This window comes from Schistocerca gregaria, chromosome 3 (genome assembly GCF_023897955.1).
Source record: "Schistocerca gregaria isolate iqSchGreg1 chromosome 3, iqSchGreg1.2, whole genome shotgun sequence".
Taxonomy (NCBI): domain Eukaryota; kingdom Metazoa; phylum Arthropoda; class Insecta; order Orthoptera; family Acrididae; genus Schistocerca; species Schistocerca gregaria.
The window spans coordinates 450,846,176-450,872,601 of NC_064922.1; the positions used below are offsets into that span (position 1 = coordinate 450,846,176).

At 41.8% G+C, this 26,426-nt stretch overlaps 1 protein-coding gene and 1 non-coding gene across 2 annotated transcripts in view; both read right to left on the minus strand.

Moving 5' to 3' along the window:
• Nucleotides 1–26,426, minus strand: part of LOC126355415 (5-hydroxytryptamine receptor-like) — a 157,602-nt gene that overhangs the window by 122,052 nt on the left and 9,124 nt on the right. The window contains exon 2 of the mRNA XM_050005719.1: nt 19,690–19,933. Within this exon, the coding sequence (XP_049861676.1) occupies nt 19,690–19,933 (244 nt within the window). The remainder of the gene's footprint in view (nt 1–19,689; nt 19,934–26,426) is intronic.
• On the minus strand, nt 20,029–20,103 carry Trnap-cgg (transfer RNA proline (anticodon CGG)). The gene has a single exon. It is a non-coding gene; the product is annotated as a tRNA-Pro (tRNA).

Consider the following 26,426-nt stretch of genomic DNA (forward strand, 5'->3'; position numbering starts at 1 on the left):
CTTTTACTCAAATTGTAATCGTGTATATCACACTAGCCCATTTCTGTCCCTTTCGGATAATTCCTTCGTGGTGCGTCGTTTATTTTCTCTTAGAGTGTATGTAGAGGCAAGAGATCTGTGGCTTGTGGCTGTTTTACTAGAGGTGTAGAGACCCGGAGACGGTCGGAGAAGGGAAAATTCGTGGATAACTCGATAGCTGGCTGGCGGAAGAACAGCGCGCCACTTGCAGTCTGCGAGGAGCGGCAGATAAGCCAGCCAATTACGCGGCGGCCTGGGGCCTCGTCGGCGTTCGTCACGGGGGACGGCGATACAGCCGGCGAGATGCCCGGCGTTTCATTTCCACTCCATCCGGCAGAGGCGGCGGCGGCGGGGCCCGGCTCTACCCTGCCGATAGCAGACACGCAGCGCCGCTGCCGGTGAGTCGATACAAGACGCCGCCGCCCCCTGGCCTCTCGCCCCTCCTCTCAAGAATCTGCTCTCGCTATTCTTCTCGTGGCCCGTGCTGTTTTCCTAGCATCTGAAGCCGGACTCGACCGCGGTGCTACCGGCAGGAAGCGCTCCGCCTTTAAAGGAGATTCTGCGTCTTAAAGGGGCCTGCAAAGGTATGGCCCAAGCGTGGGCTCTTCATTCGGCTGCGGTGCGCCAGAGACAGGGCAAATAAACGTAGAATGCCGTGGCAGCAGATGACAAGTCCTCTCTTTTTTGTCGTCAGACTTTTTTGACATCTTGATTCAACTTGTCACTACTTCCTCTCATTTGTCAACCTCTTCATCTCAGAGTAGTTTTGCACCACATGGCCTAAATTGTTGGTTGGATACACTCCAATCTCTGTCTTCCACTACAGTTTTGGCACTATAAAGCTCCTCCTAGCACAATGGCAATTATCAGAGGCCCACCAAATTTCAGTTTCGAAAAACGTTTTTGGGAATTTAGCTTCTCTTTATATTATTGAGTGCTCTGAATCCAAAGATGTTCTGCATTTTTCTCTATCGTGTACGTTTTTGTTTTGGTGGCCTCCAACTTTATTCTCTATCATACAATTACTTTGTAATCTCTTACTAAATACTTAGAAAAAGACTCTTTACGTAAATTTTCCTGCTATAATTATAATTTTATATACGTGAGTGTTTCAGCGGCCCCTATCGGTAGCTTTTACGCAACCTGCAACGCCTTCAAAACCTTTGTGTGTAATTTTCATATTGTCTCGCTCGCCATGTCTAAACTATTAGTTCTACAGAAAAAAATGAACAGGAAACATCTGCAGGATATTGAATGTAATTAAATTTTGTACTGAAATATATTTTAGCTGGAGGCCATCGTTTTTCAGTTACTCAAGAAAAACGCATTTCAAGGTTACTTTTGAACATTTATCTCTAATAGGTCGAAAATTATACAGCCACTATCGGGAACGTAAGGCACAACAAAATTTAACTACATTAAGTATCCTACATATAGATAACTTTCTTTTTTCTGTAGGACTAATAATTTTCAAATAGTGAGGAACAAAATACAAAAACCTTGATGGCGGTATTTAAAGATGTGTCAGGTTGCGTAATACCCATGGTAGGGCAGCTGAATCACCTTGTCTAATGTAAGTTACACACAAGCTCTCTATAATTTATTTAGCATCATCATCATTCCCATATTGATGAGTTCTCCTTCTCTTCCTTGTAAAACTTTGTACGTTGCCCTTCCTCTTTTGACTATGTGTTTTCTCGGTGCAGTAAGCAGAAATAGTCACCAACCATAGAAAGATCCCAACGTCCCCGATCTCTCTATCACACTAATCTCCTGATCAAATCGTTCCCCCTGCTGGTCACTGATTTCGGGAAAGAAATCCAAATGTGAGTTGAGAAAGTGAAGTTTTAAACTCATCAGATAACCGAAGTTTTTCAAACGACTGAAGCATGTTTTGGACAATGTTCACGTAATTTGCATACTTTGCATTCCACAAAAATCTCTGAGTACAATCTCTGAGTACAATCGACACCTCCTTTTCGTCATACGCGATCACACATCAATTTGCGGACGTCCAACAAAAACACCGTCTTTGGGTCTGGCCTCTGACAAATTAGGAAACCATTCTCACCAATATTTGAAACATCTCCCAGTTCTAGGGAGTGCTTTCAAAAATTACTTTATCATACTTAGCTTAATGTGGAGAAGGGAGAGCAATATTTTTTTCCGATCAACAAGCCTCAATCGCAGAACATTTTTATTTCCAGGAACGAGATTGTGGTGAACTGCCCATTTGTCTCTGATAGTGTGTTGATCTATGTCTCTGCTGTCCCACTCACATAGAGGACATGGGTGCTTCTTAAATACTGCCTGCTGGCCAAGTACCATGCATGTATCCTTGAAGTCTTCACTTATGAGCTGAGTATTTTACTTGGGTAAGGATCAGTTGTATGCTTTCATACGTTTCTTTTAAGTGCACTGAATAATCAATTGGCACTAGTGCATATTGTCCCCATAACGTAAAGGAAAATCTTTTAAGCTTATTTCAGAGCAAACAGTAGCCTCCAAGCTTCGTTTTCATACTCTGTTCCAAATTCATGCATTAACACAAGTACGTCGGAAAATATCAAGTCACCTTCTTGTTCAAAGTAAGGTGTAAACTGCAGCTCTCTATAAAAACTAACAGATGTGCCTTGAGCCAGTAAATTCTTTTCTTTCTGTCTAGATGCAAGTAGGTCTGCCTTTACTTTGGTTATACCTACCACGTCACTCTTTTTATGAGGGCTTAGTGGCGTAAGTTTAGTTCAGTGGTGTACAACTTAAAATACAGCTTGCTGTAGTACGGTTTCCTAAAAAAAAAAAAAAACGGTACGTCTCTACGTACGGCAAAAATACGTGGCTATTAAAGAAATTAATAACTGTCTTTATGAATCAAGAATGAGATTTTCACTCTGCAGCGGAGTGAGCGCTGATATGAAACTTCCTGGGAGATTAAAACTGTATGCCCGACCGAGACTCGAACTCGGGACCTTTGCCTTTCGCGGGCAAGTGCTCTACCAACTAAGCTACCGAAGCACGACTCACGACCGGTACTCACAGCTTTACTTCTGGCAGTATCCGTCTCCTACCTTCCAAACTTTACAGAAGCTCTTCTGCGAAACATGCAGAACTAGCACTCCTGAAAGAAAGGATATTGCGGAGACATGGCTTAGCCACAGCCTGGGGGATGTTTCCAGAATGAGATTTTCACTCTGCAGCGGAGTGTGGGCTGATATGAAACTTCCTGGCAGATTAAAACTGTGTGCCCGACCGAGACTCGAACTCGGGACCTTTGCCCGCGAAAGGCAAAGGTCCTGAGTTCGAGTCTCATGCTAGTTCTGCATGTTTCGCAGAAGAGCTTCTGTAATGTTTGGAAGGTAGGAGACGGATACTGCCAGAAGTAAAGCTGTGAGTACCGGTCGTGAGTCGTGCTTCGGTAGCTCAGTTGATAGAGCACTTGCCCGCGAAAGGCAAAGGTCCCGAGTTCGAGTCTCGGTCGGACACACAGTTTTAATCTGTCTTTATGAATGTTTTGTGGAAACGTTAATAAAAGTATCTTCTGTGTTAGTGTTAACCTACGGCCATTACAGACCTTCCCTCCACCTTGCCGCACAGGACCCTGACATTAAAGTTCGTGAATTCACACTTCAGGACCAGGATCGGAATAATACTCAGCCACAGGATAACAGGGAAGAAGCTCACAAGATGTTCTTTGAAACATCTTTGGCTGCGAAGATGTCAATCCATGAGCTCTTAAATGGCCAGGAGAATATTACCTTCAATTATTTTTAACAAAACCCAAAAAATTCGACTCCTATGTAAAGTCCGTTAATGTTGAAATATGTAAGTTTAGTTGAGTATATCTTACGTTAGAATAGATCCGATTAAGTAGATACGGTATTGTACCAGTTTCATGTGTTATCTTTATCATTTTCTACTCAGACCAATCCCTACAAGAAGTGGTCTTTGGGCCTTGTGTTTTATTTAATCTTGATTTTTCCCTTTAGGATCAGCAGCCTCTGAGCCGTAGCGGCTTTAATTTTGGTGGGCATGACACTCGGCTGGCGACACTAACTACTTGGGTTGCCCATATAGATCCCGATTACATGTCGCGGCCTAGGGTCTTAGGTCAAGGGGTGTGATGTTGGTTTTTGGTGCGCCCTGGTATTGACAATTATATGGTGGGCACATGGCTAACAGGTTGCTGGTTTTGGGGGATTCCTGCCGTCTGTTACGGGCCTTGAGAAACCTTGAGTGGTTAAATCGGTCGGAGGAGAGCTTTGCTAGCTGCATTAAGAATTGATAGTGGTGAATTGCAGGAAGAGCAGCTGATGCCGCGTGCAATCTTGCCAGCAAGTTCCGTACTAACTGAGGAAGCTTTAATTTTACGGCACGTGGAAGATCACCTGTATGGAATGGAGGCAATAACAGCCCTGTTTGGAATCCTGGTAGTCACGGCTCCTTCACACCTGAGTGGAGTTAAGTGTTGGTTTTTGTTATCTTAAGGTCACGTCTGTGTTAATGTGGAATTAGATCTTTATATAAATGCACCTCCGAGTAATTGTGTGGGTGGTCAACAGTGTAAATGATAATAATTTATTGTACCAGGCCGTATCCCGTAAAAGTGGACGAGCATTATCTGTTGTAAACTGAATTGATGAAATTGAAAGTGCAACATAGGCTATGTTGAAGGCAAGGCACTTTCGGTAGATGAGTACTCCCAAGTAATTGGATTTGCAGGTGCTGATATCTCACCTTGTTAATTTTCAAGTAATTTTAAGGAGTTTTAACCTTGTAACTTGTAGGTATATTCACTTCAGCTGGTGTAATAAAGTAATACCACTGTATTTACGTCATTCATTGGAGACACATTTTCTGCCCTCCGTGTTGCAAGCGTGATCAACCTGAGACAGATTACTGGTTGATTATCAACCACGAAACTCTGTGCACAATTTACTTTGTAGTTCGCCGCTACGAAATTTGTTGTGCCATTCGGACTTTAGTAATTTGTGTTGGCGTCTGTCTGCATCGATATTCTGGTTTACTATTTAAACCTTGGTGCTTACTCTGTATTATTTTTTAATTATAGTGTTTAGTCTGTTTCAGAAAGCACTGTGTATCATTGAACAGACCGATCCACCTATGTATGGTAGCTTCACTAGAACCTTCTGCGAAGTCTTGAATGTTTGGATTCACCAAGGACGTGTAGTTATTGTAAGACTAATTTCTCATTTGTACCTTTTCTTGAGGTGATCTTATGTTAATGTGATTTGAATTGCGTGTTTAAAATATCTGGGGTTTGAGTGTGATTTCGTTACTGCTTGGAAGCAGTGACAATTTGTTTAACGTGTTTTGATATTAATTTGAAGTTGTTTTATCTAATATTGTTCTAAGTGCACTGTCTTGTGTTTATTAGGATACGATTATTTATTAAAGTAGCTTAAGTTGTAGCGCGATTGGTTATCGCATTGGGGCTCGCGATTTATAGGATCCTAATTTAATATTTGTTGTATCCCTGAATCCGAGTTGTGACTCTGACCTACACCTTCAGTCCCTTTCGTGCCATTCTTATTTAGTAGATCCTAACATTCCGTTTATCCTCCAGGCACACCCAATAACAGTGCCCTGTTTTGAAGTTAATACTGTTTGAGCGAGTATATTTTGAAGAATGTCGGTATGAGACTTCTCGGGCTGTTTTTCAGGATGACAATTGGTGGCCGAGCGTGACAACCGGCCGTCGTCCACGCTGTCTGTAAGTGATTGGCGCCTGGAGCTCATGTATGCATCTACATCTACATCTACATGACTACTCTGCAATTCACATTTAAGTGCTTGGCAGAGGGTTCATCGAACCACAATCATACTATCTCTCTACTATTCCACTCCCGAACAGCGAGCGGGAAAAACGAACACCTAAACCTTTCTGTTCGAGCTCTGATTTCTCTTATTTTATTTTGATGATCATTCCTACCTATGTAGGTTGGGCTCAACAAAATATTTTCGCATTCGGAAGAGAAAGTTGGTGACTGAAATTTCGTAAAAAGGTCTCGCCGCGACGAAAAACGTCTATGCTGTAATGACTTCCATCCCAACTCGTGTATCATATCTGCCACACTCTCTCCCCTATAACGCGAAAATACAAAACGAGCTGCCCTTCTTTGCACCCTCTCGATGTCCTCCGTCAATCCCACCTGGTAAGGATCCCACACCGCGCAGCAATATTCTAACAGAGGACGAACGAGTGTAGTGTAAGCTGTCTCTTTAGTGGACTTGTTGCATCTTCTAAGTGTCCTGCCAATGAAACGCAACCTTTGGCTCGCCTTCCCGACAATATTATCTATGTGGTCCTTCCAACTGAAGTTGTTTGTAATTTTAACACCCAGGTACTTAGTTGAATTGACAGCCTTGAGAATTGTACTATTTATCGAGTAATCGAATTCCAACGGATTTCTTTTGGAACTCATGTGGATCATCTCACACTTTTCGTTATTTAGCGTCAACTGCCACCTGACACACCATACAGCAATCTTTTCTAAATCGCTTTGCAGCTGATACTGGTCTTCGGATGACCTTACTAGACGGTAAATTACAGCATCATCTGCGAACAACCTAAGAGAACTGCTCAGATTGTCACCCAGGTCATTTATATAGATCAGGAACAGTAGAGGTCCCAGGACGCTTCCCTGGGGAACACCTGATATCACTTCAGTTTTACTCGATGATTTGCCGTCTATTACTACGAACTGCGACCTTCCTGACAGGAAATCACGAATCCAGTCGCACAACTGAGACGATACCCCATAGCTCCGCAGCTTGATTAGAAGTCGCTTGTGAGGAACGGTGTCAAAAGCTTTCCGGAAATCTAGAAATACGGAATCAACTTGAGATCCCCTGTCGATAGCAGCCATTACTTCGTGCGAATAAAGAGCTAGCTGCGTTGCACAAGAGCGATGTTTTCTGAAGCCATGCTGATTATGTGTCAACAGATCGTTCCCTTCGAGGTGATTCATAATGTTTGAATACAGTATATGCTCCAAAACCCTACTGCAAACCGATGTCAATGATATAGGTCTGTAGTTAAATGGATTACTCCTACTACCCTTCTTGAACACTGGTGCGACCTGCGCAATTTTCCAATCTGTAGGTACAGATCTATCGGTGAGCGAGCGGTTGTATATGAGTGCTAAGTAGGGAGCTATAGTATCAGCGTAATCTGAAAGGAACCTAATCGGTATACAATCTGGACCTGAAGACTTGCCCGTATCAAGCGATTTGAGTTGCTTCGCAACCCCTAAGGTATCTACTTCCAAGAAACTCATGCTAGCCGATGTTCGTGTTTCAAATTCTGGAATATTCCATTCGTCTTCCCTGGTGAAGGAATTTCGGAAAACTGCGTTCAATAACTCCGCTTTAGCGGCGCAGTCGTCGATAACAGTACCATCGGCACTGCGCAGCGAAGGTATTGACTGCGTCTTGCCGCTTGTGTACTTTACATACGACCAGAATTTCTTCGGATTTTCTACCAAATTTCGAGACAATGTTTCGTTGTGGAACCTATTAAAGGCATCTCGCATCGAAGTACGTGCCAAATTTCGCGCGTCTGTAAATTTTAGCCCATCTTCAGGATTTCGCGTTCTTCTGAACTTCGCATGCTTTTTCCGTTGCCTCTGCAACAGCGTTCGGACCTTTTTTGTGTACCACGGGGGATCCGTTCCATCTCTTACCAATTTATGAGGTATGAATATCTCAATTGCTGTTGCTACTATATCTTTGAATTTGAGCCACATCTCGTCTACATTCGCATAGTCAGTTCGGAAGGAATGGAAATTGTCTTTTAGGAAGGCTTCTAGTGGTACTTTATCCGCTTTTTTAAATAAAATTATTTTGCGTTTGTTTCTGATGGATTTGGAAGAAATGGTATTGAGCCTAGCTACAATGACCTTGTGATCACTAATCCCTGTATCAGTCATGATGCTCTCTATCAGCTCTGGATTGTTTGTGGCCAAGAGGTCAAGTGTGTTTTCGCAACCATTTACAATTCGCGTGGGTTCGTGGACTAACTGCTCTAAATAATTTTCGGAGAATGCATTTAGGACAATCTCTGAAGACGTTTTGTGCCTACCACCGGTTTTGAACAAGTATTTTTGCCAACATACCGAGGGTAGGTTGAAGTCCCCACCAACTATAACCGTATGAGTGGGGTATTTATTTGTTACGAGACTCAAACTTTCTCTGAACTGTTCCGCAACTGTATCATCGGAGTCTGGGGGTCGGTAGAAGGAGCCAATTATTAACTTAATTCGGCTGTTAAGTATAACCTCCACCCACACCAATTCGCACAGAGTATCTACTTCGACTTCACTACAAGATAAACCACTACTGACAGACACCAACACTCCACCACCGATTCTGCCTAATCTATCTTTCCTGAACACCGTCTGAGACTTCGTAAAAATTTCTGCAGAACTTATTTCAGGCTTTAGCCAGCTTTCTGTACCTATAACGATATCAGCTTCTGTGCTTTCTATTAGCGCTTGAAGCTCAGGGACTTTTCCAGCGCAACTACAACAATTTACAACTATAATTCCGACTGTTCCTTGATCCAAGCACGTCCTGTAATTGCCAAGCACCCTTTGACATTGCAGCCCATCCCGCACTTTCCCGAGGCCTTCTAACCTAAAAAACCGCCCAGTCCACGCCACACAGCCTCCGCTACCCGTGTAGCCGCCAGCTGAGTGTAGTGAACTCCTGACCTATTCAGCGGAACCCGAAACCCCACCACCCTATGGCGCAAGTCAAGGAATCTGCAGCCAATACGGTCGCAAAACCGTCTGAGCCTCTGATTCAGACCCTCCACCCGGCTCTGCACCAAAGGTCCGCAGTCGGTTCTGTCAACGATGCTGCAGATGGTGAGCTCTGCCTTCATCTCGTAAGCAAGACCGGCAGCCTTCACCAAATCAGATAGCCGCTGGAATCCAGAGAGAATTTCCTCAGATCCAAAGCGACACACGTCATTAGTGCCGACATGTGCCACCACCTGCAGCTGGCTGCACCCTGTGCTCTTCATGGCATCCGGAAGGACCCTTTCGACATCAGGAATGACTCCTCCCGGAATGCACACGGAGTGCACACTGGATTTCTTCCCCTCCTTAGCCGCCATATCCCTAAGGGGCCCCATTACGCGCCTAACATTGGAGCTCCCAACTACCAGTAAGCCCAACCTCTGCGATTGCCCGGACCTTGAAGGCTGAGAATGATCCTGTGAAACAGGGCAGGCAGCTGCATCTGGCTCAGCCAGAGACAGTGCCTGAAACCGGTTTGTCAGACGCACCGGGGAGGCTTTCTGGTCAGCTTCCGGGGACGCCTTTCGCTGCCTGCCACGCCTTGGAACGACCTCCCAATCAACCACAGGCGAGGGCTCAGCCCCACTGCGGGCAGCAACCGGGGCAACCACAGCGGCAGACCGATCTGGGGACAGACGGGATGAGGTTGACATCCCCGTGATACCCGAGTCCGGCTCCCCACAGTGGTGCCCATTGGCAACAGCCTCAAGCTGCGCGACCGAAGTCAGCGCCGATTGCAGCTGTGAGCGAAGGGATGCCAAGTCAGCCCTCATCCGAACACAGCAATCGCAGTCCCTGTCCATTCTAATCGATGTTTAACAACAGTTACTGAAACACGAGTCGGTGCCTAGATAACGCAAGCGGAACACGCAAAGAATGTATCAACTAACCTGTACAAATGCCTAACGACTGCGCTACAATCTGCTGAATTTACGATTACAGTAACTAAAACTCGAAATTGCACCTCCTATACGAAACTCACACGCAATTTGAATAAGAATCTACGAAGTAAACACTAAAGCGCGATGCTACAACTGTCAAATACTATAATACGCCCGAAATATATGAATTAAACAATGCAAGTACCCAAAAACACGCAAAGAAATTAATTAAACTATGTAACAAATAAGTAAGCTAGGGTTATACGACTTGCTGCTGCAGCTGCTTATCCAACGGCGGCAGGGAGCACACTGACTGTGACCAACCGACACTGGCCGTGTCTTTTACTGGTCTTGATACACAAACTTAAAATGAATTTCTGTGTATGTAATTATTACTTGTCCTTTTCAGGCGTTAGCTAAGTTGTGTTTTAGATGAATGACTTACATGTTTAAAATTTCTTGGTCTATTTATTCAGTTACGAATGCATTTGCCAACCAGGTCATTTACTATCTGTCAGTCAATTTTGTCACTGTTCAGTTTGTCTACAGTCTAGTCCTCGAGATACTTAACACTGAAAGCATTTTAATGTAACCACATTACTATAATCCCATGAAATTTGCATTAACGTAAATTGGCTGCTTTCGTTTGGTCTTTAACAATTGATTCCTGTCATTCTACTCTTAAATATGGTTCTATAATAACATGACCTTTGCATTAGTGTAAATCGGCTGCTGTCGTGTAACTAGTAATTACTATAACAAGTTGTTCAGAGAATTATTTAATCCTAGTTTGTTGCTTTTATTGTTTGTGTCTGCATCAGGACTTTTGTCTCAAGGGCAAACTCGTGCCTGTTTAGATACCTGGTAACCACCCATTTAGCAAAATTTTTCATTATAAATGTTATTTGAATCAATGTTTACATAAATAAAAGTTTGTGTGCAATGAAATGTGAAGGATGTTCTCCCTCCCCAAAGATCTATTCCTTCCATTTAATCCTTTATGGGTGTTTTAGAAGGCTCTTATGTATGCGCTTATCAGAAGTTGTTGAATTTTACCTAGAAAACAATGATTTTAAACCTCCATTACAGCTCTAAAATTAATTAAGGATGTTATCCCTCCCCAAAGATCTATTCCTTCCATTTAGTCCTTTATGGGTGTTTTAGAGGGTCTTATGTTTCCGCTTATCAGAAGTTGTTAAATTTTACCTAGAAAACAATGATTTTAAACCTCCATTACAGCTCTAAAATAAATTACTTTATTGATGTTTGTTTGTCAAAAGCGCTTCTCTTGATTTTTTGTGAGGGATATGCCCCAGAAGTTTCTAAAACACTTTGTAAGGCGTCAAAATGTTCTAGTTTACTTCCTGGTTCTCCACTCTTGAGTGGCACATTGCGATATTTTTATTTATATGTATCAGGTTTAGTTTAACTGTTCTGATATTTTTGTCTCGTTGGTAACCTCATAGATATTTTTGGTGGATACAGTTATATGACAACAAAATTTCAGATCATTAAGATAATCATTTAATTAATGAAAGATGTGCATAGTGCAAACTGTTTATATATAAAACTTCCTGGCAGATTAAAACTGTGTGCCCGACCGAGACTCGAACTCGGGACCTTTGCCTTTCGCGGGCAAGGCTGTGGCTAAGCCATGTCTCCGCAATATCCTTTCTTTCAGGAGTGCTAGTTCTGCATGTTTCGCAGGAGAGCTTCTGTAAAGTTTGGAAGGTAGGAGACGGATACTGGCAGAAGTAAAGCTGTGAGTACGGGGCGTTAGTCGTGCTTCGGTAGCTCAGATGGTAGAGCACTTGCCCGCGAAAGGCAAAGGTCCCGAGTTCAAGTCTCGGTCGGGCACACAGTTTTAATCTGCCAGGAAGTTTCATATCAGCGCACACTCCGCTGCAGAGTGAAAATCTCATTCTGTTTATATATATCTTAGGTGTTATGTGTCTATAAAGAATATAACACCAAATATTTTGGATGTTGTAAGTTGAAGGTATTTTCTGGAAAATTTTGTTATTTCTGCACAAAACTTCAGTCTATCGTTTATACAGAGAAAAATACTAATTAGTAATACGATACGAGTCCTATAAATATGTCTGGAAAAAGCGAAATATGGATCGTTATGTGCTAAGATAGCTATATCTGTCATTGGTTAGTTTGGGGGAGGGGACAAAATAGCGAGGTCAGGAGTCCCTGTATGTGTGGGAACACCACAAGGGTGATTACCACTGATTCTTATACATGATTTTATTAGGACTGAAGACCTCAACATAGGAAAAATAAAGAATATGTCAAATTAAGATACGTACAAATACATTACGAGAAAGTGTTTCATAATGTTTTTATTATATGTGGTTTCACAGCGAAACCACTCGTGAACCCGGGAATGTTCACCTTTCTTCTTGCAAAACAGTTTCTATTATTAATCTTGCAGGTTCCAAACGACACATATCTAGCATGCCCATGTGGTTTGATGGGGATGTCTCACTGTGCTGTCCACTGCAGATCTGCATGTTTATTTATAAGACATACAAGCAGGTTCATTTCATATACCCACGTCATTTGCTATTGTTGTCACTGACTGCTGCTACATCAAGAAAATGCAGCATTATTCGATATTACCATTACACATTCATTGCAACTTTCGAAGGTTTGTTACTTCTGATGACTTGGTGAATCCCTCAAACAGTTGATACACAATGTCACTGTACATACATACATTATCCTTGTTCCATAGATCATGAGTAAGACATTTCGTAATGATGTGGAATGTGTCACTTTAAAATAAGTTTTCTTTACAGAATATAATTAATTTTTTTAGTTACTACTTCACATCTAAGAATTCATCTATTGAGTAGGAGTTGTCATTCAGAAATTATTTTAATTTCCTGTTAAATGTTGGTTGGCTATCTGTCAGACTTTTAATACTATTTGGCAAATGACCAAAGATTTTTGTGATTGCATAATTCATTCCTTTCTGTGCCAAAATGAGATTTAATCAATAATAGTGAAGATCCTCCTTTCTTCTAGTGTTGTTGCTATGCACTTCGCTGTTATTTTTTAATTGGAGTGGGTTATTAATGACAAATTTCATAAGTGAATATATGTATTCCAATATTCAGAGTTGCTTAAGTAATTGCCTACAAGGTGATCTTGGATGGGCTGCAGGTATTATTCTGATTACACGCTTTTGTACAATGAATACTTTCTCTCTTAATGACGAATTGTCCCAAGTTATTATGCCATATGAAAGCAGTGAATGAAAATTGGCATAGTAAGCTAATTTACTGATATGTTTATCACCAAAATTAGCAATAGCCCTAACAGCATAAGTAAACCTGAAGGTTTCAGCAGATAATCGATGTGTTTCTTCCAATTCAATTTCTCATCAATGCACACACCGGAAAATTTTGAGTATTCTGCCTTAGCAATAGATTTCTGTTCATAGTCTATATTTATCAATGGTGTTACGCCATTACTGTGCGGAATTGTGTAAACTGTGTTTTCTAGAAATTTAGTGAGACTCCATTTGCAGAGAACCAATTAATAATTTTCTGAAAGAGATTATTTGCAATTTGCTCAGCTGATTCTTGTTTGTTGGGTGTGATTACTTAACTTGTATCGTCAGCAAAAAGCACTAGCTTTGCATCTTCATGAATATAGAGTGGCAAGTCGTTAATATATATTGAAAACAATAGTGAACCCAAGACTGATCCCCTGTGACACTCCATTCTTAACACCTCCCCAGTTAGAGGACCCTGCTGGTTTTTCCAGACTATGTGTACTGTTAATTTCAACCATTTGTGCATTGTCCCACTCACACAGTACTTAAGCTTATGTAGAAGAATTTCATGATTCACACAATCAAAAGCCTTTGAGAAATCACAGAATATTCCAATGAGCGATGTTCGGTTATTCAATGCATTTGATATTTGATCAGTGAAAGCATATGTAGCATTTTCTGCTGAAAACCCTTTTGAAAACCAAACTGACGTTTTATTAGTACTTCATTTTTACAAATATGTGATGCTACTCTTGAATACATTACTTTTTCAAGAATCTTGGATTAGCTATCAGAAGTGAGATTGGGCTGTAATTGTTAGCGTCAGATCTATCCCCTTTTTTGTGCAATGGTTTAATAATAGCGTAATTCAGGCTATCTGGAAAAATGCCCTGTTTCAGTGAGCTACTACATATGTGGCTGAGAACCCCACTTATTTTTTGGAACAAGCTTTTAGTAGTCTGTTGGAAATGCTGTCAATTCCATGTGAGCTTTTACTTTTGAGTGAATTTATTATTTTCCTAATTTCAGTAGGAGAGGTGGGTTGAATTTCAATTTTATGAAATAGCACTGTTCAAATCAGTAGCCCATACATTCCATGATACTATTTCTGAGAAGAGATGACTTTACTCTTACTCGTTAGTCCTCAGAATGACACCACACACGATTGTGAACTGCGAAACATACGCTGCCAGAAAAAAAAAAAGAAAATTAGTACACCCCTTTGGAGGTTTCCAGTTCAGTCAAGATTTATTATTACAACATCGCATGTGGAGTACATGAAATGATTACATTTACAGCTCAATAGCGCATGCGGTTCTGAGGTACAGGTATCGACCCAAGCTGAAGCACCCATAATAGTGGGTAGTGTACCCTCCACGAACGGCTATTCAGTTGCTGACCCAGGCATTCAGTCGATCGTACAGTTGTCGAAAGTTGTCCTGCAGGGTACCTTATGCCAAGCCTGTTCTGCTTGTTAACGTAGTGCAGTAGGAGTTGTTGGTTGGCGAGTCGCACGATTCAATTCCCATCTCCACCATACCGCACACGTACTCAATTGGATACAAGTCTGGAGATCGTGTTGGTTAAGGAAGTTTCTAACAATTTTGTAGAGCACATTGAGTTTCACGGCCAGTGTATGGACGAGCATTAGCCTGCTGGAACAACGCGTCACCTTACTGTTTAAGAACGGCAAAAGAACAGATGTAACAATATTCTGCACGTACCGAAAGCTAGTTAACATCTCTTCCAGAAACAGCAAAGGTGAACGGGAGTAGTAGCTTATCGTACCCGACACCATAAGGCAACCACTCACCAGGTCTACGTCGCACGCACACGCGACCATCACTTCCGTGAAGGCAGAATCTGCTTTTCCTACTTTCGCCTGTAAGTTGGTTTGTGATACAAATGCGATATACTTTGCTACCCACTTTCAGGGTTCAGCACTTGAATCGGCAAAAACAGAACTCTTATAATATCACTTTGTTTTCCATCCGTCTGTCTGTCTGACTGTTAAAAACCTTTTTTTCTCAGAAATGGTTAAAAGTGTTAAATTGAAAGTTATTTCAAGTAGTCAGATCTATTTCCCTTAGCGGGGTAAAAAATTGAAGCGTCTAAGTAACTGAAATTGAAATATACTGCCATTTATGTCACATATTTTGATACTCCCAAACTCAATCGTCAAAAGCTATAGGGTACTTACCGTTGAAATAGAACAATTAAATTTTGTCAGAAACAAGGTTACACGGTACAAGTACAGAAATAAATCTGAAAACAGTTAATTTGTAATTATATCACAGGAAAAAATTTATTTTGTCACAGCCTGCCTGTCTCTCAGTCTGTTATGACCCCTTTTTCTGAGAAATGGTTAGACACATCAAATTGAAATCTATGTCACGTACTAAAGTCTACTTTTCTTGACCATACAAAAATTTAAACTTCTGTGTCAATGCTATCAAAAGCTACAGTCATTTAGGTCACATATTTTGATATCTTTCCGCTATCTACATCGATAACAGGCAAAATCTTCTATATGCTTGATTACTGGTGTGGATGAACTATCTATATAAATAACTAAGTGTGTACAGAACCTTCAGTGCACCAGGCCTACTTGCACTCAACCGGATTTTTAGGTAATAGCACTCAGTTTGTGTGTACTGCAGTTTCCTTACTGAAGCTACAAAAATTAATACGGAAAATTCAGGTTTCCCCAAACGCGAAAAAAAGCTCAAATGTTCAAAATGGTCATGAACCTGGACACAGATCTCCAATTGAAATTTAAAACTGTTGCAAATGAGAAAATTATGGTCACTACTATATTTAATAGTCTATCTGTGTTGTTATTATTCTACTACATAACAATTAACAGTATTTGAATTTAAATCAAGCAGAAGTATTGTAAAAGACACAAATATAAATTAAATACAATTTGAAAAAGTGGCTATTGAAAACTAATGGAAATCACCATTTTAAAGACAGGTAAAATTTGTAAGACATTAAAAAACTCAGTTCTTTTACAAATATCAAATGTCTCATGAGAAGACATTCTTCCGTTTCGAGGTGCAGTATGGTGCACGACCGACGATATAGAATTAATTTCCACACTTTACATAAATAGCTTTAAAACCATGTAGTGATACTTGCGTTCCGAGTTCGTAAAGCCCGTATTGTTCTCCTGGAGGTTTACTTCGCAAGATATATATCTGGCAGCGGCCTTTTCGCTTTGGACAGCGTCTTAAGTGGAAGCCATCGGGGAGTCGTGAAGAGAATCTGCGGGTGGAACTTGTGGACAGATTGTTCGCGAGCGGCACAGAAAGGGTAGCGCGGGCCGCCGGTGGAGCGGCCGCGTGTGTGAAGTACCATTAGGGGGAGCGTCCCGGGTAAGGGTGTGGCCGGACGGCAGTGGTGACTTCGGAGCGGCTAGCGGCTATTGCAGCGCTTCACGGGAGCAGCGCGCCGTAGGGCGGAACTGGGTTTCGACGGGGCAAAGTGTGTCGTCTTACGGAATTGCTTGCAGCATTGAGTCTGTGCGAGGCACCCTGCCGGCCACTACCCTTCTCGGTGAGCCGCTTTATTCGAATGTTACTGTTCGGAAGCTGTTATGCGAGTTTCACCATTAGTGGTTACTGTTAAACCTCGCTACCCGGAGTGGACTGTGTTAATACACCACGCCGACGTAGTTGTTATTTGATTTGACTTTGTTGTGTCCTCCTTCTTAGTCTCCTCCAGCACCTCACGTTCTACGAAACTTCCAACTTGTTAATTGGTTGTTGGTATTGTAATTCTGTAACTACTGTCCCCGAACTGAGGGGTGGGGGTCTACATAATAAATTGCTCACTGTTTAGCGTGGGTCAGCTTACTATTTTTTTAAGGTCTGAAAAACTGTTATCTCCCTTTAAGGACTGCTTTGACAGGCGCACTATTTTGAATTGTATACATTTATTTAAGGTCGTAAGAATCCCCAGAAAGTTACATAAGACTGAGAAATTGTTTTTAAATTAACTTTTAGAGGTACTTCAAGATAAATTTTTTTCTGTTTTAATCCATCCTATAAAGACGAGTGAGAGAAATTTTACGCTGATTTTGGAAAGGATTTTTATACGTCTTTTAAAAGTGGGCCAGTCTGAATTATGACTTTCGTAATCATTACTTTAAATCAAACCGTAATGTTCCTCTTGTGCTCTTGTTATGGTCTATCTTAAAATTAAAAAATAAGTCTCGATCAGTTGCCACCAACTAACTTCTTGATAAGCAGAATAGCCTGTATTAATTCCCGTTTAGTTTGATCATCGACTCAACCTATCTGTCTAACATTCCTGAAGTTGATGTTAAAATAATTGAGTAGGCTGTCAACCCGACAAGATTTTATTATCAAGATTCGCCGAGAAAACCTGTATTCTCATACTCCTCTGTGTGTATCATTGTGTGTTTGTAGTTTTATTCAGTCAGACTGTGTACGTAAATTCACATGGGACTCTTACAGAATCATCTTGGTGATTTATTCATTCAAAATTTGATTATTAATTTTATCTAGCATTTTTATTCTGTTAACTTTGTCAACTGGAATTGCAAGTCACGTATTGTGACGTCACACTTTGTAGCACTCCAGTGTATTGCACAGTAGAATTTCACATAACAGCTTAATTCATGTGAAATTCTGTTTTATTATCATTTTGGCAAAGTTAATTAACAATATAGTCCCACAATTTAATAATTCCAATTCCAAAGAAAGCAGGTGCGAACAGGTGTGAATATTACCTAACGATCAGTTTGATAAGTCATGGCTGCAAAATACTAGCAAGAAATCTTTACAGAAGAATGGAAAAACTGGTAGAAGCTGACCTCGAGGACGATCAGTTTTAATTTTGGAGAAATGTAGGAACACGCGAGACAATAATAATCCTGCGACGTCTCTTAGACGATAAGTGAAGGAGAGGCAAACCTCCGTTTATTGGATTTGTAGACTCAGAGAAAGCTTTTGACAATGTTGAGAGGATCACTGTCGTTGGAATTCTGAAAGTAGGAGGGGTAAAATACAGTGAGTGATAGGCTATTTACAGTTCGTACAGAAACCAGAAGGCAGTTATAAGAGTTGGGGACATGAAAGGGAAGAAGTGGTTGAGAAGGGGCTGAGACAGAGTCGTCGACTGTCCACAATATTACTGAATCTGTACAGTGAACAAGCAGTAAAAGAAATCGAGGAAAATTTTGGAGTAGCAATTAACGTCCAGATAGAAGAAATTAAAACTTTAAAGTCCGCCGATAACGTTGTAATTCGATCACTTGGAAGGGCAGTGAACGGAATGGGTAGTGTCTTGAAAGGCGGCTATAAGATGAATATCAACAAAAGCAAAACAAGGATAGTGGAGTGTAGTCGAATTAAATCAGGTGATTCTGAGGGAATCAGATTAGAATACTAAAGTAGCAGAAAACGTTTGCTATTTGGGCAGCAAAACGACTGATGATGGCCGAAGAAGACAAGATACAAAATGTAGACTGGCAATGATAAGAAAAGCGTTTCTGAAGAAAAGAAATTTGTTAACATTTAATATAGATCTACCAGGAAATCTTTTCTGAAAGTATTTATATGGAGTGTGTCTGTGGATCCAAATGGCTCTGAGTACTATGGGACTTAACATCTGAGGTCATCAGTCCCCTAGACTTAGAACTACTTAAACCTAACTAACCTAAGGATAGTACATACATTCATGCCCGAGGCAAGATTCGAACCTGTGATCGTAGCACGAGTGCGGTTCCGGACTGAAGCGCCGAGAGCTGATCGGCCACAATGAGCGGCTTGTCCATGTATAGAATTGAAACATGGACAATAAACAGTTAAGACCAGGAGAGAGAGTAAGAGATTTTGAAATGTGTTGGTTAGCTGAGTAGATTACATAACTAATGAGGAGGTACTGAGCAAGTTTGGGGAGAACAGAAATTTGTGGCACAGCCTTACTGGAAGAAGGGATCAGTTGATAGGACACGTTCTGAGACATCAAGGGATCGCCAGTTTAGTACTGGAGGGAAGTGTGGGAGTAAAAATCGTAGAGGGAGACCAAGAGATGAATACACTCAGCACATTCAGGAGTATGTAGGATGTAGCTGTTGCTCGGAGATGAAGGGGCTTGCACAGGATAGGGCAGCGTGGGAGATTGTATCAAACCAGTCTTCGGACTGAAGACCCCAACAGCAAACAAAGACAGCGCAATTCTGGGCGTTTAATTTTGTATTCACACGACTGGCGTTGTTCAGGACGACAACACATATACACGAGTTCTAAGAATAGCAGTCCAAATTACTCTAGTTTCAGTTCACAAGTTTAAACACAGAAAAGTTACAGAATTCGTAATATCCCAATATGGGCATAGAAACAAAAAGAAAAAATGAAAAGATTAAGAAATGAGCAATAAACACGGACAGGAAATCACCCTGCACTATTGAGTACTGGCTGTTTTCTGCACAAGTGAAACGGCCTGTATCTCAAGTGTTTTTTCCAAACCTATGTTTATAGGAGTTTTATTTTTCTTGTTTTGAACACTACCGTTTCCTGCAAAAATATAGCAGACACTCTTTCAAACATGCAGCACAAAAAAATGCTCAGTTAAGGACCCTGCCCCTGTCTGGATAGACTGCCGGGAGCCTGCACTGCTGCCCAGTGGTGTCGGCGCGGCTGTGACGTACCTGTCGAGCGCGATGGCGACCAGGTGCAGGATGGAGGCGGTGCAGCAGAGCACGTCGGAGGCGGTCCACATGTCGCAGAGCTCGGGGCCCAGCGTCCACTGGCTGCTCACCTCGTAGACGGCGCCCAGCGGCATCACGAGGCAGGCCACCAGCAGGTCGGCCACGGCCAGCGACAGGATCAGGTAGTTGGCCACGTTCTGCAGGTGCCGCTCCAGCAGGATCGCCGCGATCACGAACACGTTGCCTGCGGGCACACGCGCGAGCGCTCGCGGTCAGCGCACACCACGCTATTGAGCAGATCCATCATTTATTTGAAACTTCCCGGCAGATTAAAACTGTGTGCCGGACCGAGACTCGAACTCGGGACCTTTGCCTTCCGCGGGCAAGTGCTCTACCAACTGAGCTACCCAAGCACGACTCACGCCCCGTCCTCACAGCATTACTTCTGCTAGTACCTCGTCTCCTACCTTCCAAACTTTACAGAAGCTCTCCTGCGAACCATGCAGAACTAGCACTCCTGAAAGAAAGGATATTGCGGAGACGTGGCTTAGCCACAGCCTGGGGGATGTTTCCAGAATGAGATTTTCACTCTGCAGCGGAGTGTGCGCTGATATGAAACTCCCTGATAGATTAAAACCGTGTGCCGGACCGAGACTGGAACTCGAAAACGCAAAGGTCCCGAGTTCGAGTCTCGGTCCGGCACAGAGTTTTAATCTGCCAGGAAGTTTCATATCAGCGCACACTCCGCTGCAGAGTCAAAATCTCAGTCAGGCATTATTTATTCATTTGTTGTCAGTTCTCTAGTTTGCTGCCTAGAAACGAAAGCAAACTACACTACTGCTACTACTACAGTGGTCAAAATTAAAGTTGCTTATCACCGAAACTTTAACATTGGACGTTATGGTTCAGAAGTACGTTACGATATCAGTACGTTGCTTTGTTTTTAAGGTAATTCTAGCGGAAACAGTCCATTTTTATAGCGTGAGGGGTGCAGTCTATGACAACTGTGTCACCTGTAAACATTGTACTACGGGTGCCGTCTGTCATTAACAGAGTTGTGTTGCTACTGGATCGTTCGGACAACAATAACGTACGATCGTATCAGCGCTACAAACGGAGCAGGGGAAAAGACAGGTGAACGTCGCAGCCAATTTCACCATGAGTGATGTCTTTAGTATTTGGAAAAGGTTTCTAGAGACAGGAGCAGGTGAGGATGTGAATAAAATAGCCGCGAAAGAAAACAAAAAAAAGTGCATATCTGGGTATAACAGCAGACAGAAGCAGTCAGCAGACTGCTGCACGTCTATGGTAGTTGTCCCGAAAAGCTACGGGAGTGCGGGTTTTAACACAAACGATACGAAATAGGCTCCATGAGCTCGGAGACGTCTCAAGGATCCTGCTCTAAATCATGTACGGAGAGGTTGCGAATACACTTTTTATGGGCTAAGCAGCAGTGCGACACAACTGCCTTTCCTGAAGCGACTCGTTATCAGTCTACATCCCGACGATACTGATTTTCGGTTGTGGAGGCAACGAGGACAACCTTTACATCTTAGATGTGCCGTAGATCGCCATCCTTACCAAGACGAGTCGGTCACGCTTTGAGATGGAATCATGTACGTTTGCAGGACACCTCTTGCGACATCATATGGGAGGATGGCTCGAGTGAAGAATCAACATCTTTCACGCACTGTGGCTCCATTTAGTGAGCATACTGGATTGGGATTCTCACTCATGGACGACAATGCACGCCGCCGTCGACACAATCCTGCGAGCCAGATTTAGTCGAATGGAATGGCTTCCACATTCTTCGGTTATCAAGTGTACTGAGAATCTATGGGCCATGTTAATACGAGCGGTTTGCAGTCACCCTGTTCCACCAGAGACATTACAGGGTAGTATACCCGCCACTGTGCAGGAATGGGTAATATTGCCCAAGCTTCTATGAACAGTCTGCTAAGGAGTATGATTAACCGCACAGGAAAGTGCCTTTTCGTTGGTAAGTAATTTGTTATGCAAGGTGACAGAGAAGGAACGGCAGTGTTTTCAGTTGAATCTTTTGTAACGTTCTCTTTTTGTTTGTGTTTATCAAATGGAAATGGTTCAAATGGTTCTGAGCACTATGCGACTTAACTTCTGAGGTCATCAGTCGCCTAGAACTTAGAACTAATTAAAACTAACTAACCTAAGGACATCACACCCATCCATGCCCGAGGCAGGATTCGAACCTGCGACCGTAGCGCCTAGAACCATACAGCCACAGCGGCCGGCAAATGGAAATGTGTTTATCTTCTTTATTTTTGTTTGCTTATGACTGCACTTGACAGGACAAAATCAGTATTGTTTTGTGCTATGCGCAGCGTCAACACTAAGGAATATGCAAAATTTATTTTGAGCACCGTATAATATAGGGTGTCGTAGGAGAAAGAGTCAGTATTTAAAGATATTTCAGGAACTATTATTTGAACCGAAAAATTACCTACGGACATAAGGCCTTATCCGAATGGATTTCGAGAAAGAAAGCACTACTATTTTTTAAAATTATTTAATAAAGTGTCATGTTTACACATGTACAACAGTTACTAAAAATTACAATAGGTTTTTTTTTACAAAGTGTCTGTTGAAAAACGCGTTTTTAACAACACATTCACCTCTAAGCATTATTATCCATGTCCATTACTGCTGTTGTAGAGTTCACAATAAATATATAAATATCCCACGGTCGACGTCAATGTAATTGTGAACTCTTGGCTCTGAGCGGTATGGGACTTAACATCTGAGGTCATCAGTCCCCTAGAACTTACAACTACTTAAACCTAACTAGCCTAAGGACATCATACACATCCGTGCCCGAGGCAAGATTCGAAGCTGCGACCGTAGCGCTCGCGCGGTTCCAGACTGAAGCGCCTAGAATCACTCGACCACAGCGGCCGGCTGAACTCTTGGGAGAACATGTTGTGATATTGCTGCTATCTGATTAACGGGTATTCGGCCGAGATCCAAAGTATAATTATCTGCCTAAAGTTTCGTATTCCACTTCTGGAGAGATCATTAGAGGCTTTAATGATTCAGAATGCTGTTACAGACCCAATAAAATTCAGCAAGCTGATAAGTCTCTTTCTTTATGAGCGCAACGCTGCCGAAAATCGCAGAGTCGTACAGACGTATGCTTTAAGAAGCTTGTCGTGCGGAAGGGTTGGCGCTGTTGATTTAACGCCAACGCCCACATCTGACTCATTCCAGTCTTTCTCTTTTCTGTTGAAATTGTATTTGTGTTTTTGAATTTGTATGGCCTCTCTGTACGCCCTAGCTAAGACCACAGTATCAGAGCAACAAATTTGTGGATTCCTAGTCCTACGCCCGCCTCTTGCCTCAGCAGGAGTTATAAAATCCCATCCACTTACGGGCAAGTGTGCATACGAATTACAAAAAGAACCATTAAATCCCGCTTCGAACGACACAAGAGCAGTTGTCCTCTGTGCAAGACTGGCAAATCAGAGGTAGCAAATCACGCACTGTGGTCAGAGGACCACCCAATTCGTTTCTCTGACACTGTGGTTTTATTAAGCTCTAATAATTACTACGCTGGGATATTCAGACAGGCCATAGAAATTCAAAAGCAAAAACAATTTCAACAGAAAGGAAGAAGATCGGAAATTAGGCAGATTATGGGCCATAATGCTAAATAAAACAGAGCCCCAACTCCTCCCCACTACACATACGTGGCCTGACTTCCGATCTTTGGCATTGCTCTTGTGACGTCACGAACCGACAGTTGAGTCGATACATATAAACAAATCGGCTTGCTGAGCTTGTTTGAGTAGTTAAAGCCACTGATGAAGCTCTTACCAGTGGAAGATGAAAGGTTAGGCAGGGAATAATGCCTTGGAACACGACCCTGTACACGTAAATCAACTATCATCGCCGGCCGTGGTGGTCTCGCGGTTCTAGGCGGGCAGTCCGGAACCGTGCGACTGCTACGGTCGCAGGTTCGAATCCTGTCTCGGGCATAGATGTGTGTGATGTCCTTAGGTTAGTTAGGTTTAAGTAGGTCTAAATTCTAGGGGACTAATGACCACAGCAGTTGAGTCCCATAGTGCTCAGAACCATTTGAACCAACTATCATCAGTATCGCTGATATAGGCCGTGAAGGTCTGCTTCCTCAAGAGTGTGTTGCTTGTCTGAGTGTCCCTGCACTATCCCTAATGATAGCAGTGAGCGCCACTAGCCAATAAGCATATGTAAATTGAACGTGTTGTATCTCCGTATCCATTAGGAATAGAGCACATTTCCCTATGAAGTTTCTTTTTTTCAGACGAGGGTTCTTGTCATATCCCTAAATGCTGACAATTCCTCCTGAGGCATCCAGTGTAAATCAGAACAAAAGAAAAAATTAAATTACATAACGAAATAAATTCCAACTATAAAAGGTGATTATCTTACAAAGGTATCAAAGTAAACTAATTCTAAATGAAAACTATCATTTGATATACATAACAGTTGGCAGCAGCTTATGTTAATTTTACGGAAGCATGATCATGCTGAAGGATGCATGTATGCACGTATGCAGCGGCTGTTTTCTATTTACATTTTATTATTTTGCATACCACGCCATTTAGACTCTGTAATCAGTCTCAAGTAAAATACCTAATTACTTAACTACAAATATTTTGCGTTACAGTCATTTCTATCAGTAGTCCATGTGAAAGAGGACTGTCCTGTTAGCCATTTAGATTTTCACGAAGGTTTGGTCACAAATGCGAATTAAGTTATGAATTTGATAAATGTACTTCTACTCCGCAGTATCGATATAACCATATTCTGTGTAAGTCTCTTCTTGAGACCACAGGTGTTGGTCAGAGAGATTGCTTGTTTTGAAGAGAGTGGCAGGCAGTGTGTGTTACACAGTCTTTCTGTGTACTTGGTTTGAAATGGATGGAAGCTGACCTGCCGTGTAGTGGAGGCAGCCTTTATTTAAACATAATTTTGTAATAATATATTGTGAGGGAAATTTTTGTGGAAATGAGAAGATATAAATGCAAGAATGACAAAATGGATTTTTTTTAAAGGTAATCCAGTCATTTTATGATCGTAATTGTGTAGTTTATTATTGTTAGAACACTGTATGGTTGAGGTTTCTTATAGAAATTTTGTAGTGAAGCACATGTATTTGTCTTGTAATTGAAGCAAGTGTCAAGTAAAGTAATTGTACACAGGTAAGGTATTAAGAAATATTTCGCTAAGTTGTCTAGTTGTTAGAACTCTGTGAAAGGATGTGCTGTTGTTGTGGCTTAATGAAAACATGGTTACACGTGGAGTCTTTTCTCATTTGTTAGTAGTAAATTTAGTTCCACATTTTTCACTCTTCACCTTTATGATTGTGTTAGTATACTCGCAGTGCACATCTCGAGTTGTGTGCTGCAGAAGCATTTTATGAAAAGTGATAAGCTACCACCTTTCATTGCTCATCCCAAGTACAGTAATAGAAATTTTATTTTTGACAGTTTCATCTTTTTCTGAATTTCAACAGATTTCTGAACTGACGAGCGTTCCGTGCACACGGGTAGCCCAACAAATTTAGTTATCATCGACGTTCAAGTCCACTGTAAGGTACAGTGAGTGTCGGAATGTATCCTAGAAATTATCGAATCAGTTCAGAGGCTTAATACCAGTAGATCTCATATGTTAATTTAATTAAAAAACAGATTGCTTTCTCGCAGGCGAATTGTTTTATGTACTGGATAGTCTGGATTTCGCAGAGTGTAGCGTGAGCTTCACATGCTTACGTTCAAAATTTAATTTTAACATAGTTCCATTGCCTTGCACTGCAATTTACACATTTTGATACCAAAATAAGTTTTAAACATTTCTCAGATACCAACCAGAAGCTTACAAACACGAATTTCAACACATACAAATACGATTTTAGAAGTTTTACACTAAACTTTCAGATGGTTGACCGGGATTGAAAGGTTTAGACATGATATCCTGTACAGTACAACCAGAAGCAGGCAGTTAATCCATTTCAGGCCCGGCCAACCACAGATTGCTAATGAAAGTGACTGTAATCCAAAACATACGCAGTTAAGGGCCAACATTTTTTTGAGAACGGCCAGACAGCTGAAATGTCTTATATGCGAAAAAATAAAATGGATATAAATGACGGTCCTAAACGAATTTCTTTCAAGATATTTGTCACGGCTGTGGACCCAGTTACAACTAAATTGTTCGATCAAGATACCATCCATTAGGAATGTGGAACGCACTCAACGACTGTGATATGACTTTCAGATAATGGAGCACAGCAATCAATCGTCCTTTCCTTTCAGGCTTTATTAAAACAAATCTAGATTTGGGCTAGAAACTTGCCATTGTCAATGCAGTATTTCAGAGTTTTAATACGTGTCTTAGAACGTCAGTTCCCTGTTGTTCGGGCTCCTGAGACAGTTCATTCAAGATTACTTATAATGATTTTGGGCTTTGCGGAGAACACAACGGCTGGCACACACTCAAGTAAAGAATCCTTCTATTCACTCATAACCGCAATGACAAGACCATTTGTTGTGGCTGCTATCGAGCAATGGTATTGGTTGTGACGTCAGCATCGGAGCCTGCTACTGCGCGCACACTTCGTAATCATATTGCGTATGCTAGTGACCGCGGTTCTGGTCTCGTGGATGGTAAACTGTATTTTCCGTAGAAATGCTGAACTTGTTGAAGATTTACTACAAGAAAGC